This window comes from Brassica oleracea, chromosome C6 (assembly GCF_000695525.1).
Source record: "Brassica oleracea var. oleracea cultivar TO1000 chromosome C6, BOL, whole genome shotgun sequence".
NCBI classification, from domain to species: domain Eukaryota; kingdom Viridiplantae; phylum Streptophyta; class Magnoliopsida; order Brassicales; family Brassicaceae; genus Brassica; species Brassica oleracea.
The window spans coordinates 25,616,398-25,630,000 of record NC_027753.1 but is presented as its reverse complement, the minus strand read 5'-3'; the positions used below and the strand labels follow the sequence as shown (position 1 = coordinate 25,630,000).

Below are 13,603 nucleotides of genomic sequence, written 5' to 3'. Positions count from 1 at the left end.
GGGGGGGTTAAGTTACATTTTCTCGAGCTTTTACTGACCTAACAATGATGAAATTCTAAAATCTCACAAATTACTCTTGAATACCAAATGTACGAACCTTAAGCGAAATATTTGAAAAGTTGAAATGCAAATATGGAGCTCAACTCACTATCTATTCTTGCTTTCGAACTTTAGCCAAAACTTTTTTATTTGATCTTTCTCCTCTATCTCTCTTGATACAATTGGTTCTGATACAAATAACAGAACAAAGCATAGACCATCTTACCTTTTAGATTGGACTCGTTACCGTTGGGATACTGATATTTCATACTTGAGAGGTGATCTAAGTGGCCTGCTTGTTACAAAGGTCTGGCTATATTCTCATTGAAGAGTTGAAGTCTCTGATCTGAAATTAATATGTCCTGCAACGTTTTTGATGTCTGCTGCATGTTTCTTTCTATGTTGACCAGGAGAACGCAATCACTCTCGTTGACCAAGAGAGTTATGGCATTATCGAATCGACTCACGTTGATAATTTGAGGTTCTTACCTAGTGTTTTTGTCAAACTTGAAAGATCACGCTTCACAACTGGCAAGCATCTGTTGAAAGTTCTTGTTTCTTCTTGAAGCACTCGTGGAATCTTGTTGTCCATATATAACTCATAAGCTGCCGATGCCAACACATCCTTAATTTTATGCTAAAGAGTTTCCTCAGTCATGAAAGATTACACACACACACACACTTACTTACATGCAATGTCTGGCAAAATATATTTGAGAGATATATCATATGGAAGTTGATTGATTAACTAGGATAAATAATTTACGTCATTTTGTCTGAGGGTTCTTATTATCAAGAATATGGCAACGAGTTTTTTATTGGAACTCTCATCCGTCTTCGCCAAGGTAAACCATATTTTACATTACAGGGATTGTTTGTTTCTCCATATGATTTGGAGATCTGAGCAATCGTGTTTGTTTGTTTGTTTGCAGCTATGATTATCTCCTTTTGGTACCATCCCATGATTACTACTCCTTTGATGGGAAAAGTTCCTGGACGGGTAGAGATACAACCAATTTTGGTGTCACTTCTCTGAAATCAGATGGAAGTGTAGAAGAATATTATCATGACCTCGACGTTGTCAAGCTTTCCTCCCTCTTCTCATTCTGTTGAAACATTCAGAAATGTGCAGAGAGGGATTGCACATCTCATGCAAAATCCGTACTCACTTAACTGTGTACGGATACGTTCGCAAAGTTGTTGGCCACATTATTTTCACTCAAGGAAGTTCAGTGTGCTCTTTCTCTTGGTTTGTCAAGGTAAATCTTGTATCTGAACTAAGACACTTCATACTTAGCTTGTTCTGATCCTTTCGAACGTGAACTCCTCAAGGTCTAGCACCTTGCCTAACAGTTCTCATATTCAGCCAAAAGTCTGTATGAATTTTTTGTTTGTTTATTTCCGAGCTTACTAAAGTTGACTAACTATAACAACCTTAGCTTCAAAATAGATAGTAATATTTGGATTGTCCTTAATTTGTAGTGGAATACTAGCTACTTTAATGGAATTTAGATAATACCATCCTCGTTCTTCACATCAACCTATATATGGTATTCAATCATCTTAACATTTATTGATCATCTCCAGGTACACTAAATATACTCGTATAAATTCATACTGATGTATTTATATTTTCTACCCAAAGATCCACCAAAAAAAGAAAAATCCATCTTTGCAGGAACCCAGATTGTCGATATGTGCATAACAGCATAAGGCATCCTCAATTCTAGGCATGCCCTGGAACAGACATAATTGATGTCTTTTATCTAATTCTTGATACCTTCTGCTGGAATTATTGTAACATCTATATACAAATAAGTATAGTAGCAATTTAGCGATGCTTTCATTATTTTTCTTTTAGAGCTAAGTGAGGTAAATATTTTTTGGAAGAGTCACTCATCCGCCTTATGGTGCTTGATGATACAACAATGAAAGGTCATATGTGCTCTTGTGACCTGAGAATATACTCCGGCTTGTTTGGTCATTAAAAGGAAAGGAAGCCACCATAACAATTTAAGTAATATTTATACAATTTTTTCAGTCACTCAACAAAGAAAATCAGTCCCTTTTTCATACCAGGCAATGGGAACAAAAGCAAATGTAAGAGCCCATCCACTTCCTTTACTTTAGAATTTTTCATAATTGTTGGAGAAATGAATATTGATTGATATATATATTTTTGTTTTTTGTAAGTGCTTCTCATGCGTAGACTGTTGTATGCGTTCTTTTGTTTATTAGTATATACATATGTTTTTGTGTGTGTGTGTAATCCTGATATTTTCACATATATATTTGCTTAGTTGTTCTTAACTTCTTATAGTTACATATAAATTAATGGTGAATCACAGAGCGTTAGATAATAATTTTGAGGGCGAGAATACTAAATTGAGCATTTTATTTATGTGAAACAGAAGCCTAGACAAAAGACTGGAGCTGAATAATTTTGTAAAAAAAATTGTACTACTTAGGGTAAGAGATAGAACAATGTTCTAACTTTAAAAGCTTTAATACTTTTTAGGTTATGGAATGGAAAATATATATCAAGTAAATACCGATCATACCCCAATATCTAAAAGAATATGTCAGTTATTTCATTTTCTTAATATGTTGTAGTTTATCAATTGAGAGACTCTGAATGATTAACAAATCATTTTATTAAAGATATACTATGTACATACTCTTTCCGTTTAGATTTAGTTGTCGTTGTAAGAAAAAAATTTTATTTCAAAATAAGTGTCGTTTTAGAGTTTCAATGCAAAATTTATTAATAAGATTCTCCATTTTATTTTTCTATTGGTTGAAATATGGTTAGGTGTATTATTAATTGTGTTTTTATTTTGGAAATATACAAAATCATATGTTTTATTAATCTGTGTGCATGAACCTAAAACGACAATTAAAATGAAACGGAAGGAGTATTTATTATTTTAAAACTGAAGAAATGTTGTTATAAATTTGGAATATCATTTTAGGTTTGTGTAAATTTCAAAATTTTCCATAAGAGTTTAGTTATATGTAGTTGTACTTATGAGATATATCATATATCTAACCAACTTAACATAAGAGAATCTTATTTTATAACTTTCGGCATGCTAAGAGAGTATCAGTGTCAGTTCACTTCAAATTCGAATCTTTGAACGACATGCGGTTTATATCAAAGGAATTAGTATATAACTATGTCTATATATGCCTCCTTTAATATTATTTCTTATATGATTCCCCCCCCCCCCCTTTTGTAAATCTGCAATAAGTAGAGAATATAAGGGATTCTTCGCGAAGCAATAATACTAATATTCGAATCCGTTTTGATCGTTGGATGATCATTCGTCCACAAGAATCTCAGGGCATGATAGATATGCAATTTTGATTTGCTCAGTAGTACGATATATCTTTGATTCTTCTTCCTATGCGTAAACCTTAAAACCATATTCAGTTACAAAAAAAAATAAACCCAAAACCATATTCTTAACTTGATTGTCTCATTGATCAAAAAAAAAAAAAAAAAAAACTTGATTGTCTCCTAGTTTATTTTCTAACGGCTATTATGTAATTTTTGTATAATTTTTTTTATCCAAAGAATTTCAGACCCTATGGTTTAGACTTAATTATAGTCTCTTGGACTATAGACAATTATTTTCAATGCATACGGTCTTTGGTTTAAACCATCGAGTATGAGATTGCAATCCCATATCCCATAGAACTATACGAATCCAAAACTATATGAAACTATGTACTTTAGGAAAAACTATCGTGCCCTTAATGTTAAGAATGTGAATAATTACTCTAATTTTTCAAGAGACGTGCAAGAAACTATCTCTGCTGCAGAATCTGTAAATATATGCAATTCGTATTAAAATTGAAAGTCTTTTTTTTTTTTTTTTTTTTTTTTTTTGAACAAATAAAATTGAAAGTCTAAAGATAGATATTTCAGGTGTACTCGATAAGAATGTACAGAATGAGAAAAAGTACAGAGAAGATAACGGGAAAGCAATAAAATGTGTACCTTTGTGATCAAAAACGAAAAAGAGAGAAAGATGATGGCGAAAATAGTGGGAGATCGGTGTCTTCGTGATGAATTAAAGTAGAAATGTGTGTAGTGTACGTAACTTTTCTTATCATACTATCTTTTCCTTCCTCAAAATATAACACGTAACAGTGATGTATTTAATGCATGCATAATAAACGAACGTAAAATGATGGCTAATTTAACAGATAATTTGCTCAGTCCTAGTTTCGAAATCATGTTTGTATTGAGTCATGACCGGTTTGTAGATTATTTGAGAGATGAATAATTGTTATTTTATTTATTTTAGTAATAAATCATAAATTTTAACATTAAAGTAACAAATGCAAATGACAGCATAAAATTAGTTTGTTTCACGAAGATCAAAGTTTTAAAAAATTTATTCATTTCAGAAAGATAAAAATTGTTATCTTTATAAATAAAAGAGTAGGATGTTGAATATCAAAACCATTATTGATAGTATGAGAGATTTCTATCTCATTCTTCTCACTTTTTTACTTTTGTTAATTTAGTTTTAATAATTTAATTGTGAGATATTCCTTTAGATATCTATGGATGTCTTAACTAATTATCAGAGTCTGCCGATGATAAATGAAAGGCCATGAAAAGCTTCTGTACAATACTGAATGAATCAAGCCAAATATATATGATCTTTCTCGAAACCAATGGATTTTTCTGACATGATCATACAATGATGTTTTTCTTTTTTGTATTTTATTTGCTTATATCAGCGCACCGATTCATATTTATGATAAATATTTACCGATACTCTTTAGTAAAGTAAAACCAAGACATGAAACAAAGCTGGATAAAAGAAAAAAACGGACATGCTTGTCTTTGTTGAACACACAGATTTTGTTGCACAAGTGGTACCAAGCTAATTAAGATCCATGATTTAAAATAAGTGAAAGTTTTAAAAATATTATCTTTGTGTTTGGTAGGGCCATTAAAGCTCCAATTATTTGTCACTAAGTCAGGAAAGAAGACTAACCACAAAGATGCCACTGCATAAATAACCTTATGGACCACCCCAAAGTTGTAAGAAAAACATTAGTGAAATACAATCAGAAGGAAAGAAATCTACATCTTTCTGTCAAGGAAGAAAACTACATCTTTGTTCCACCTATATGAACCTAATTTATAGGGAAAAAGACATTGATTCTTTTGCATACCCACGAGCATGCATCTACACAAAAGGTGTGCATTTCGAATAGGCATGGCAAAGAGCGGATACCCGGAAAATGTTCAGTATCCGTGATCTGCTCCGTTTTAGACTAATATCTATATTTGTGAGTTGTTTCGATCCGAAAATTTTTGGATATCTGGGCTTCCGGATATCCATAATTTTTTAAAATATTCGCGGATTATTCTATTCGATCTGCCAATTATATTAAAAAGAAAAAAATATAACATTAAAATTAAAAAAAAAAATTAGAATATCAATTTAAAATAAAAATAATATATAATATCATACTAACAAACTATCATTTTAAAAGAAATTGTAAGAAAAATTCAATATTAACAAGTCTAATAAGAAAATTTATATGTTAACATTTGACATGATATTAAAATTAAATTGGATATGTAATAACCAAAACAAATTTTGGAAACAACTTAAAACAAAAAATTAACCAAATTATATAGATATAATAGTTTGTAGAGTGAATTAGCCCAAAATGCTAAAAGAAAGCACAAATTAGAGATCTGCCTGAACAGTAAAATATATGGCCGAATATTGATTCAGGTTGTGCCGAAAATACTGATAAGCCCTTTTGAAAAAAAATGATTATGCACTGTTAGGACAGTGAAAAATAGTATTTGCCTAAATTGGCGATAACCGATAAGTTGCGTGTATAGAATGTAATTTCACTAGTTTGTATATACAATTACATTACATATCTATAAATATACATATGGGATCAGATATCTGGATTTCTAAAAATAATATTTGTGATTTACTTCATTTTTACGGATAACACATTTTAATATTTGCTTTGATTCAAAACTTAACAGATATCCTGAATTTTTGGATTGAGTCGAGACGAATAACGGATCACATCAAATTTGACAGAAATAATTTGTCCAACCCTAATTTCGAAAATCATGTTTGTATTGAAGCATGGCCGGTTTGTAGATGATTTGAGCGATGAATAATTGTTATTTTATTTATTTTAGTAATTAAATTTAGTAATAAATTATAAATTTTAACATTAAAGTAACAAATGCAAATGACAGAATGAAGTTAGTTTATTTCACGAAGATAAAAGTTTTAAGAAAAATTATTCATTTCAGAAAGATAAAAGCTTTAAATTTAATGTTTTATTTATTTTTGTTATTAATTCTAAAGTTATTAAAATCTGTAAAAATTTCAAAACTTTTATTATTTTGGTGAAACGGAGAAAATATTTATTATATGATCCCGAAAACATAATCCACTTTCTAAATTCCCAATTCTAGAACTCAGAAACGATGCAATAAATTCACAAACAGACCGAATAATAAACTGGCCGAGCAACGTGTCGATTCCGGAGAGTATGGAACTCTACAAGAGTTTCCGGTTAATGACATCACGTCGTGCGTACTTCAGCGCACGATAAGGTCACCCTTCAGCTTTGCGAAAGACTCATCTTCTTTTTCTTTTCCCCAGTGTTTTGTCGCTAATGTTATTTCTTTAAATAAATTGATCATTATCTTGGTTACTACTATTATTCTATAGCTGATGGACATAAATAAAGGAAAGAGAAAAGGCCAAGAAAGAAAAAAAAAAAATCCGTTTTATCATCTCTTCCCATGATGGAAACGCTTGACCTCTAAGTTTTTTTTTTCTTTACTGCAAGTGTCCAAAGGAACTCCAAGAACTTTTCCTTCCTTTAGATTTTTTCTGTTGTCGGTCTGAAAAAAAAATATCTCTGTTTGATTGATAGATTACTCGGAAATGCACTTCAAAGGTTTGTGTCAGTGAGCTAATGTAAGTTTGGTGCAATCTATTGGATCTACAAGTGAAGGTGAGGCAAAAAGTAGAAAAAAAATCTTTGTTTCTCCTTTTATTTCTACTTGTGGAATAATATATAAATGTTTTTGGTTGATATGTTAGAGAATATAGAGATGATGAGTTCTTCTTCTCCAACTCAACTTGCATCTTTAAGAGACATGGGAATCTATGAACCGTTTCAACAAATGGTTTCTTGGAGGAATGTTTTTAAATCTGATATCAATGATCATAGTCCATACACTGCTTCTTCCTCTGTTATTCAAGTGGATCACAACATCATCAAGGTTAATATTTGTATACTTGTCTCAAGATTTATATTAGTCTGAACTCTGAAGTATTGTTACTTGTATGTGTTTTTGCTAATGGTTTGAGTTGTGTGCAGGCGAGTTACCCTTCTTCTTCTCATAACCAGATCGAAGCAGAACCTTCTAGTAATGATCATCAGGAGGAGGATGATGATGGCAGGAATCATGATAAGGTTTGTAAAAAACATAATCAAGAATCCTTTTAAATAAAAGAAAATATCGGTTATTATAATAGTGATATCATTTTCTCATATGTTGCAAATAGATGAAACGGCGTTTAGCTCAGAACCGAGAAGCTGCTCGCAAAAGTCGCTTGAGAAAGAAGGTATAATCTTGTAGGACTGCGAAAATCCTGATCAAAAATCATGAAACAAACAAAGCTGAAATCGATAATATAGAACTATTAAACATTTGAATACACAATGGTTACAAGTTACAACAAATCTCATATAGTAAAGTTATCTACTAGTACTAAAGTCTGTTTTGTTCCTTTAGGCTTATGTTCAACAGTTAGAAGAAAGTCGGTTAAAGTTATCGCAGTTAGAGCAAGAACTCGAAAAGGCTAAGCAGCAGGTGAGCAAGGTGACACAAGACTGATCAAAACGTTCTCTTATCTAATTTTTTATCGAAATCAATATGTTACTGACTCATTACTATTTTTTCAAAGGGAGTGTACTCGTCAGGTTCGAGCTATGTAGGATCATCAGGGAGCATTAACACAAGGATTGCTGCATTTGAGCTGGAATATTCACATTGGCTTGAAGAACAAAGCAGGAGGGTTAGCGAAATCCGAACTGCGCTTCAAGCTCATATAAGCGACATAGAACTCAAGATGCTTGTAGAAAGCTGCTTGAACCATTACGCGAACCTCTTCAGAATGAAATCTGATGCAGCCAAAGCTGATGTTTTCTACTTGATATCGGGAATGTGGAGAACTTCCACAGAAAGATTCTTCCAATGGATAGGAGGGTTCCGTCCATCAGGTCTTTTAAATGTATAAACTCTCAAACTCCCAACACAATCTTAACTTCAAAAGCTAAGTTGACAAAATGTAATGTTCTAACTCCATTTGTTTTGTAGGTTGTGATGCCGTATCTTCAGCCATTAACTGATCAGCAAATCTTGGAAGTGAGAAACCTCCAACAGTCATCACAACAAGCAGAGGATGCTCTCTCTCAAGGGATAGATAAACTTCAGCAGGGTTTAGCTGAAAACATAGTGATTGATGTGGTTATGGAGTCCAATGATTACCCATCCCACATGGGTGCAGCTGTTGAGAATCTCCAAGTATTAGAAGGGTTTGTGAATCAAGTAAGTAAATAAAAAACAAAGTTAACGAAAGAAACTTTGTCTCCTTTCTATAACAAAAGATGCAAGAATCTGTTTATTTTATCAACAGGCGGATCATTTGAGGCAACAAACATTGCAGCAAATGGCGAAGATCTTGACGACAAGACAAGCAGCTCGAGGTTTGCTTTGCCTGGGAGAGTATCTTCATAGGCTGCGTGCTCTTAGCTCTTTATGGGCAGCTCGTCCACGAGAACACGCCTAAAAGGAAAACATGAAACACACCTTTAAAGCTTTGAACGATGCTAAGTAGAACATTATGAAGTATCTCGCTCCACATATTTTCAGACAGAAGATGTAAATTTGAGTGGAAACTTTGTAATATATTATATTAGATACCAAAAGAATAAGTGTATTAGTGTAATATTATTTTTTATGTTTGAAATCTGAGCAATGTGATAATATATGCTAATATATCTCGGTCCAATATTTTTAAATAAGAAGATGTAAATTTGGGTGGAAACTTTGTAGTATATATTAGATACAAAAAAAAATGTGTATATTTTATAAGGTTGAAATCTGAGAAATGTGATAATATGTGTACCGAAATTGAATTATCAGTATAGTTCAGGGGCTTAACTGTTAAAGGGTATAATCGTAATTAATAGTTATTACGTTTCTTCTCCACAAGATTTTCCGGGGAATTTGATTACATTTTCTTGTAATTCGATTTTGTATGAATTCTGGTTTCTGGGTCGGCGAGTGAAGTGATGAGCAACCTGCGAGCTATCTGTAGACCACACACGGTGTTTGCTTCGATCGTGTGTTGTAGTAGAAACCAAACTCGATCAATCGTTAGGGTTTCGATTCAAAAGTTCAGCTTTAGAACTCGGGTGTCGAATTCGTTTCCGTTTAGGTCTAAAGATTCGAACTTTTGGTTTGGCGTGAGACAAAGGAAGACTCTTGTCAGGGCAGCATCGAGTTGGAGCGAAGAGAAGTCTCCTTACGATACTCTCGGTAAAAGCTTTCTCCTTTTCACCTTGTGGGCGTCAAGATTTTAGCTTAAACTGCGCATAGGAGCTGTGTGATCATGTAAAACAGAGTCCTTTTGTGTCTTGTGTTTCATGTTATTTTAATAGAGCTAAGATTTGGTTGTATGTTGTTTGGTTTTTGAGTACAGAGTTGGAACTAGATGCAGAGGAGGAGCAGATTAAGGTGGCGTACAGACGATTAGCCAAGTACTATCATCCTGATGGTACTTCTCTACATCTTTAGAAGCTAAATCAAAGTCAAAGATTACTAGTTTTAGAGCTTGGGGTAGGTTAAGTCTTTGTGGGGTTTATTATAGCAACACAAGACCTTGCGTCTGTTCATTAGTATATGTAGGCCACACAAACATTGTTTTTTTTTGTTTCTTGTTTATTTATTGCATGAGTTGTGTTTTGTTTTGTGTGTAGTTTACGATGGCAAAGGGACGCTTGAAGAGGGAGAGACAGCAGAAAGTAGATTCATCAAGATCCAGGCTGCATACGAGCTGCTCATGGACACTGAGAAGAGAAGACAGTACGATATGGATAACCGAGTGAATCCAATGAAGGCATCACAAGCCTGGATGGAATGGCTGATGAAAAAGCGTAAAGCATTTGATCAGAGAGGCGACATGGCGATTGCAGCTTGGGCTGAGCAACAACAGCTTGAGATTAACCTTCGTGCTCGTCGTCTTTCTCGTTCTAAGGTAAGACTAACAAGTGTTTCTGAGCTTGTTTCCCCCAAGTCTTGCTCTGTTTTGAATGAATCTATTTGGTGAACCTGTTAAGGTGGATCCGGAAGAAGAGAGGAAGTTACTGGAGAAGGAGAAGAAAGCATCGAGAGAGCTGTTTAACAGCACTCTAAAGCGACACACGCTGGTATTGAAGAAAAGAGATTTGATGCGGAAGAAAGCAGAGGAGGATAAGAAAAAGCTCATCACTCAACTTTTGGCAGCAGAAGGTCTCGAGCTTGATACTGAAGAAGAGGAGGAAGAAGAGACAGCCAAGTAAACATTTTGCAAAGCTTCACCTTTTCTTATATCCACTCTCTCTCTGTCTTTCTGTTTCAACTTCTCTTACATGTAGCAGAAACATACATGTAGATATTACATTTTATAATTACCAGAACTTTAATTCAGGGTTCAAAATTAAGTTTGTTGATAAGGAGAATGAAGGTTTGATACGTACTAAAAGATAGAACAAAGAATTTAACTCTCAGAAATGTCAAAAAAAATTTATATTTTCCTATCCGGTTCATAATGTAAAAGTAATAAAACACCAAACACAATATCTTTTGCTCATAAAATTTGAGAATATCCATGGAAGTAAGGGGAAAACAAAATCGAAAATGGTATCACTGGTCACCAGGAATGCTCTTGATGATGTCAGAATCACCTAAAACCAGTCAAAAAGACAAAATCATTAGCAAGGATCAGTGAAGAACCAAATACATAAACAAGAAGTTGGCGAGTATGTAGTATTCAAGTTAGTGTTGTTCTCATTACCAGGATCAACGATGCTCAGACAAGAAACACGGAAGTACTTCCCACAAGCTGTTCCCAAATCAACGTTGTCTGAAACCAAAGATGAACAACAGTCAAGCAAAAGTGATACTAGGAAGGAAATAATGGATGAATCAGAGGATCAATGATGCAAAAGACAAGACTATCATGCTACAGTACATACCCAAAACCTAGGATGTGGATTATACAGACAGAAAAGCCAGTTACGTAACTTGATGTAATGATGCAACTTGTAATAAACCCATTACAGATACACCAATAGCAATTAAAACAGATTTGTGAGCTTCCAAAAAGATCAACACTTTTAAGTCAACAAACCATACTACTTTCTTCCTCTACTTAGGATCAACACTATAAAAGCTAAAGAAGATTGTTCAGTAAGAAGAAATGAACTAACTTCCATTGTAGTGGTGAACACCAACTTTGGCGAGCATTGCGTAGTACTCAATCTCCGATCTCCTCAACGGTGGGCAATTCGAGGAGATGAGAATTAGCTTCCCTGCAAATATAATAAACCAAACCATAATCAAAAACATATTGAGATATATATGCACACCAAGTGTTCGATTAAATTACCTTTGGAGCCACGGAGAGACTTGAGGACGGACTTGTAACCAAGAGTGTATTTACCACTCTTCATCACAAGAGCCAACCTACTGTTGATGCCCTCGTGTGACTTCTTCTGCAAACTCAAACACACAGAAACATTGTTTGAAATGACCAAAAAAGAATAAAACTTTGATAAGAAAGAGAACGTAAACGCACCGTTTTCTTGGCCGTCACCATTTTCGCAGAGAGATAGAGATAGAGATAGACAACTGTCCTGTCCTGTCCTGTCCTGGATCTGTGCGGCGGAGGAGGAGAGATCGAGAGAGAAGACGAAGCACGATGCTTGGTAAACGTTTTATATTCCGCCAAATGTTTTTAGGGCTTTTGCTCTTTCTATATGTTTGTGTAATTGCAATTATGCCCTTACTTTTCTGTACGTTTGTAGATTTAGATTTTGATTCTAGCTTGTCTAACTTTTGAAATTTGATTTATATCCCCAATCCTTCGGTTGAGGAGGAGAGTGGTTTATGAGCTCTTTGTTTAGATTTTTTTTTTAGCTCAACTTCGACTTTCATTATCCAAACTGTGAATACAAGATTTTTACTAACTTCACAACCTCCGTAGTGAACTTACCCGCAACGTCAACCGCAGTGTAAGGATGCCTAAGTCCATAGAAATGCGCATACTTACTGAGACGGTCAACAACCACAAAGATAACGCTGATTCCACGGGAGGCAGGTAAACCATCGATAAAATCCATACTGACGTAATGCCACACGTGAGATGGAATCGGCAGCGGTTGGAGTAAGCCCGCTGGTGACAGAGTGGACGTCTTGTGAGTTTGATAGACACCGCAGCTCGTCACGTAATCTTGGACTTGTTGTCGCATGCCTGACCAGTAGAAGGTCCGTTGAATGCGCTTCAAAGTTTTGAAAACGCCGGAGTGTCCTCCCACCAGACTGTCATGGTTCTCCTTAAGGATCAAGGGAATGAAACGAGAGGAAGGCGGAATGACCAAGCCCCCGTTGAACCACAACTTATCATCAGCCACAGAGAACCCCTTCTTCACAGGGTCTCTGGCTCGTACTTGCTGCTTTAAGGTCCGAATGCATTCATCTAGCTCAATTTCAGCATAAATATCTTGCAGTTGAATGACAGACGGAACCATTAATGCGAACAAGGTTGAGCAGGCCTCCGGAACAGAATCCTGCATCTGCCGCGAGAGACCGTCCGCTGCTTTGTTTTCAATCCCAGGTTTGTAGATGATGTCAAACTGGAAACCCATCAAACGTGTGAGCCAACGCTGATATTCCATAGATACTTCGCGTTGCTCGAGCAAAAAATTCAGGCTGCTCTGATCCGTGTGAACCACGAAACGACGACCAGTCAGATAATGCTTCTATTTGATGACTGCTAGAACAATTGCCATGAGCTCCCTCTCGTAGATAGGTTTGAGCTGTTCACGGGGAGTGAGACTGTGACTGAAATATGCCACAGGGCGTTTGTTCTGCTTGGGGACAGCGCCCAAGCCAAAACCCGAAGCATCCGTCTCCACCACGAACAACTGAGTGAAGTCTGGCAATGTGAGTACCGGTGTAGTCATCATCGCGTGCTTGAGAGCTGCAAAAGCTTCCTCAGCCTTAACTGACCAACAGAACTGATCTTTACGTAGTAAGGAAGTCAGAGGTCGTGCCAAGATCCCATAGTCTTTAACAAAATGGCGGTAATAGCCCGTGAGGCCAAGGAACCCGCACAGATCTTTGACTGATCATGGAATAGGCCATTTGCGCATGGCGTCAGTCTTGGCAGGGTCCGTTGACACGCCTTCAGCCGAGATGATGTGGCCCAAGTAATCA

The 13,603-nt window shown here is 35.2% G+C and overlaps 3 protein-coding genes across 5 annotated transcripts; 2 read left to right on the top strand and 1 right to left on the bottom strand.

Annotated features, from left to right (window-relative positions):
- Positions 1-6,773: 6,773 nt before the first annotated feature.
- LOC106296858 (transcription factor TGA7-like) lies at positions 6,774-9,111 on the top strand. 3 transcript variants are annotated; one of them, XM_013733091.1, is made up of 8 exons: positions 6,774-7,068; positions 7,167-7,339; positions 7,438-7,533; positions 7,626-7,685; positions 7,856-7,942; positions 8,028-8,354; positions 8,441-8,671; positions 8,760-9,111. In XM_013733091.1, the coding sequence occupies exons 2-8, from the start codon at positions 7,169-7,171 to the stop codon at positions 8,910-8,912; spliced, it is 1,125 nt and encodes a 374-aa protein (XP_013588545.1). In that variant the 5' UTR covers positions 6,774-7,068; positions 7,167-7,168; the 3' UTR covers positions 8,913-9,111. The 3 variants fall into 3 exon arrangements, with proteins under 3 accessions (XP_013588545.1, XP_013588546.1, XP_013588544.1); XM_013733092.1 differs by having other exon boundaries at positions 6,775-7,068; positions 7,158-7,339; positions 7,856-7,933; XM_013733090.1 differs by having other exon boundaries at positions 6,775-7,068; positions 7,158-7,339.
- Positions 9,112-9,361: 250 nt separating this feature from the next.
- LOC106296314 (uncharacterized J domain-containing protein C4H3.01) lies at positions 9,362-10,827 on the top strand. The gene is made up of 4 exons (XM_013732419.1): positions 9,362-9,664; positions 9,828-9,902; positions 10,105-10,382; positions 10,465-10,827. Exons 1-4 carry the CDS (start codon positions 9,418-9,420, stop codon positions 10,684-10,686), a joined length of 822 nt encoding a protein of 273 aa, XP_013587873.1. The 5' UTR covers positions 9,362-9,417; the 3' UTR covers positions 10,687-10,827.
- A 70-nt stretch (positions 10,828-10,897) lies between these two features.
- Positions 10,898-12,131, bottom strand: LOC106296315 (60S ribosomal protein L30-2). Its single transcript, XM_013732420.1, has 5 exons — positions 11,964-12,131; positions 11,775-11,880; positions 11,596-11,697; positions 11,181-11,249; positions 10,898-11,070 (listed from the first exon to the last, which is right to left on the bottom strand). The coding sequence occupies exons 1-5, from the start codon at positions 11,982-11,984 to the stop codon at positions 11,030-11,032; spliced, it is 339 nt and encodes a 112-aa protein (XP_013587874.1). The 5' UTR covers positions 11,985-12,131; the 3' UTR covers positions 10,898-11,029.
- Positions 12,132-13,603: the final 1,472 nt, after the last annotated feature.

Bases quoted from the DNA above. Each gene is read 5' to 3' on its own strand.
- LOC106296858 (XM_013733091.1), top strand. From the start codon at position 7,169: ATGATGAGTTCTTCTTCTCCAACTCAACTTGCATCTTTAAGAGACATG. The intron at 7,534-7,625 runs GTTTGTAAAAAA...TGTTGCAAATAG, and splicing joins ATGGCAGGAATCATGATAAG to ATGAAACGGCGTTTAGCTCA. The intron at 7,686-7,855 runs GTATAATCTTGT...TTGTTCCTTTAG, and splicing joins AAAGTCGCTTGAGAAAGAAG to GCTTATGTTCAACAGTTAGA.
- LOC106296314 (XM_013732419.1), top strand. From the start codon at position 9,418: ATGAGCAACCTGCGAGCTATCTGTAGACCACACACGGTGTTTGCTTCG. The intron at 9,903-10,104 runs GTACTTCTCTAC...TTTTGTGTGTAG, and splicing joins CAAGTACTATCATCCTGATG to TTTACGATGGCAAAGGGACG. The intron at 10,383-10,464 runs GTAAGACTAACA...GAACCTGTTAAG, and splicing joins GTCGTCTTTCTCGTTCTAAG to GTGGATCCGGAAGAAGAGAG.
- LOC106296315 (XM_013732420.1), bottom strand. From the start codon at position 11,984: ATGGTGACGGCCAAGAAAACG. The intron at 11,698-11,774 runs GTAATTTAATCG...TTATATTTGCAG, and splicing joins GTCTCTCCGTGGCTCCAAAG to GGAAGCTAATTCTCATCTCC. The intron at 11,071-11,180 runs GTAATGAGAACA...GACTGGTTTTAG, and splicing joins TCTGAGCATCGTTGATCCTG to GTGATTCTGACATCATCAAG.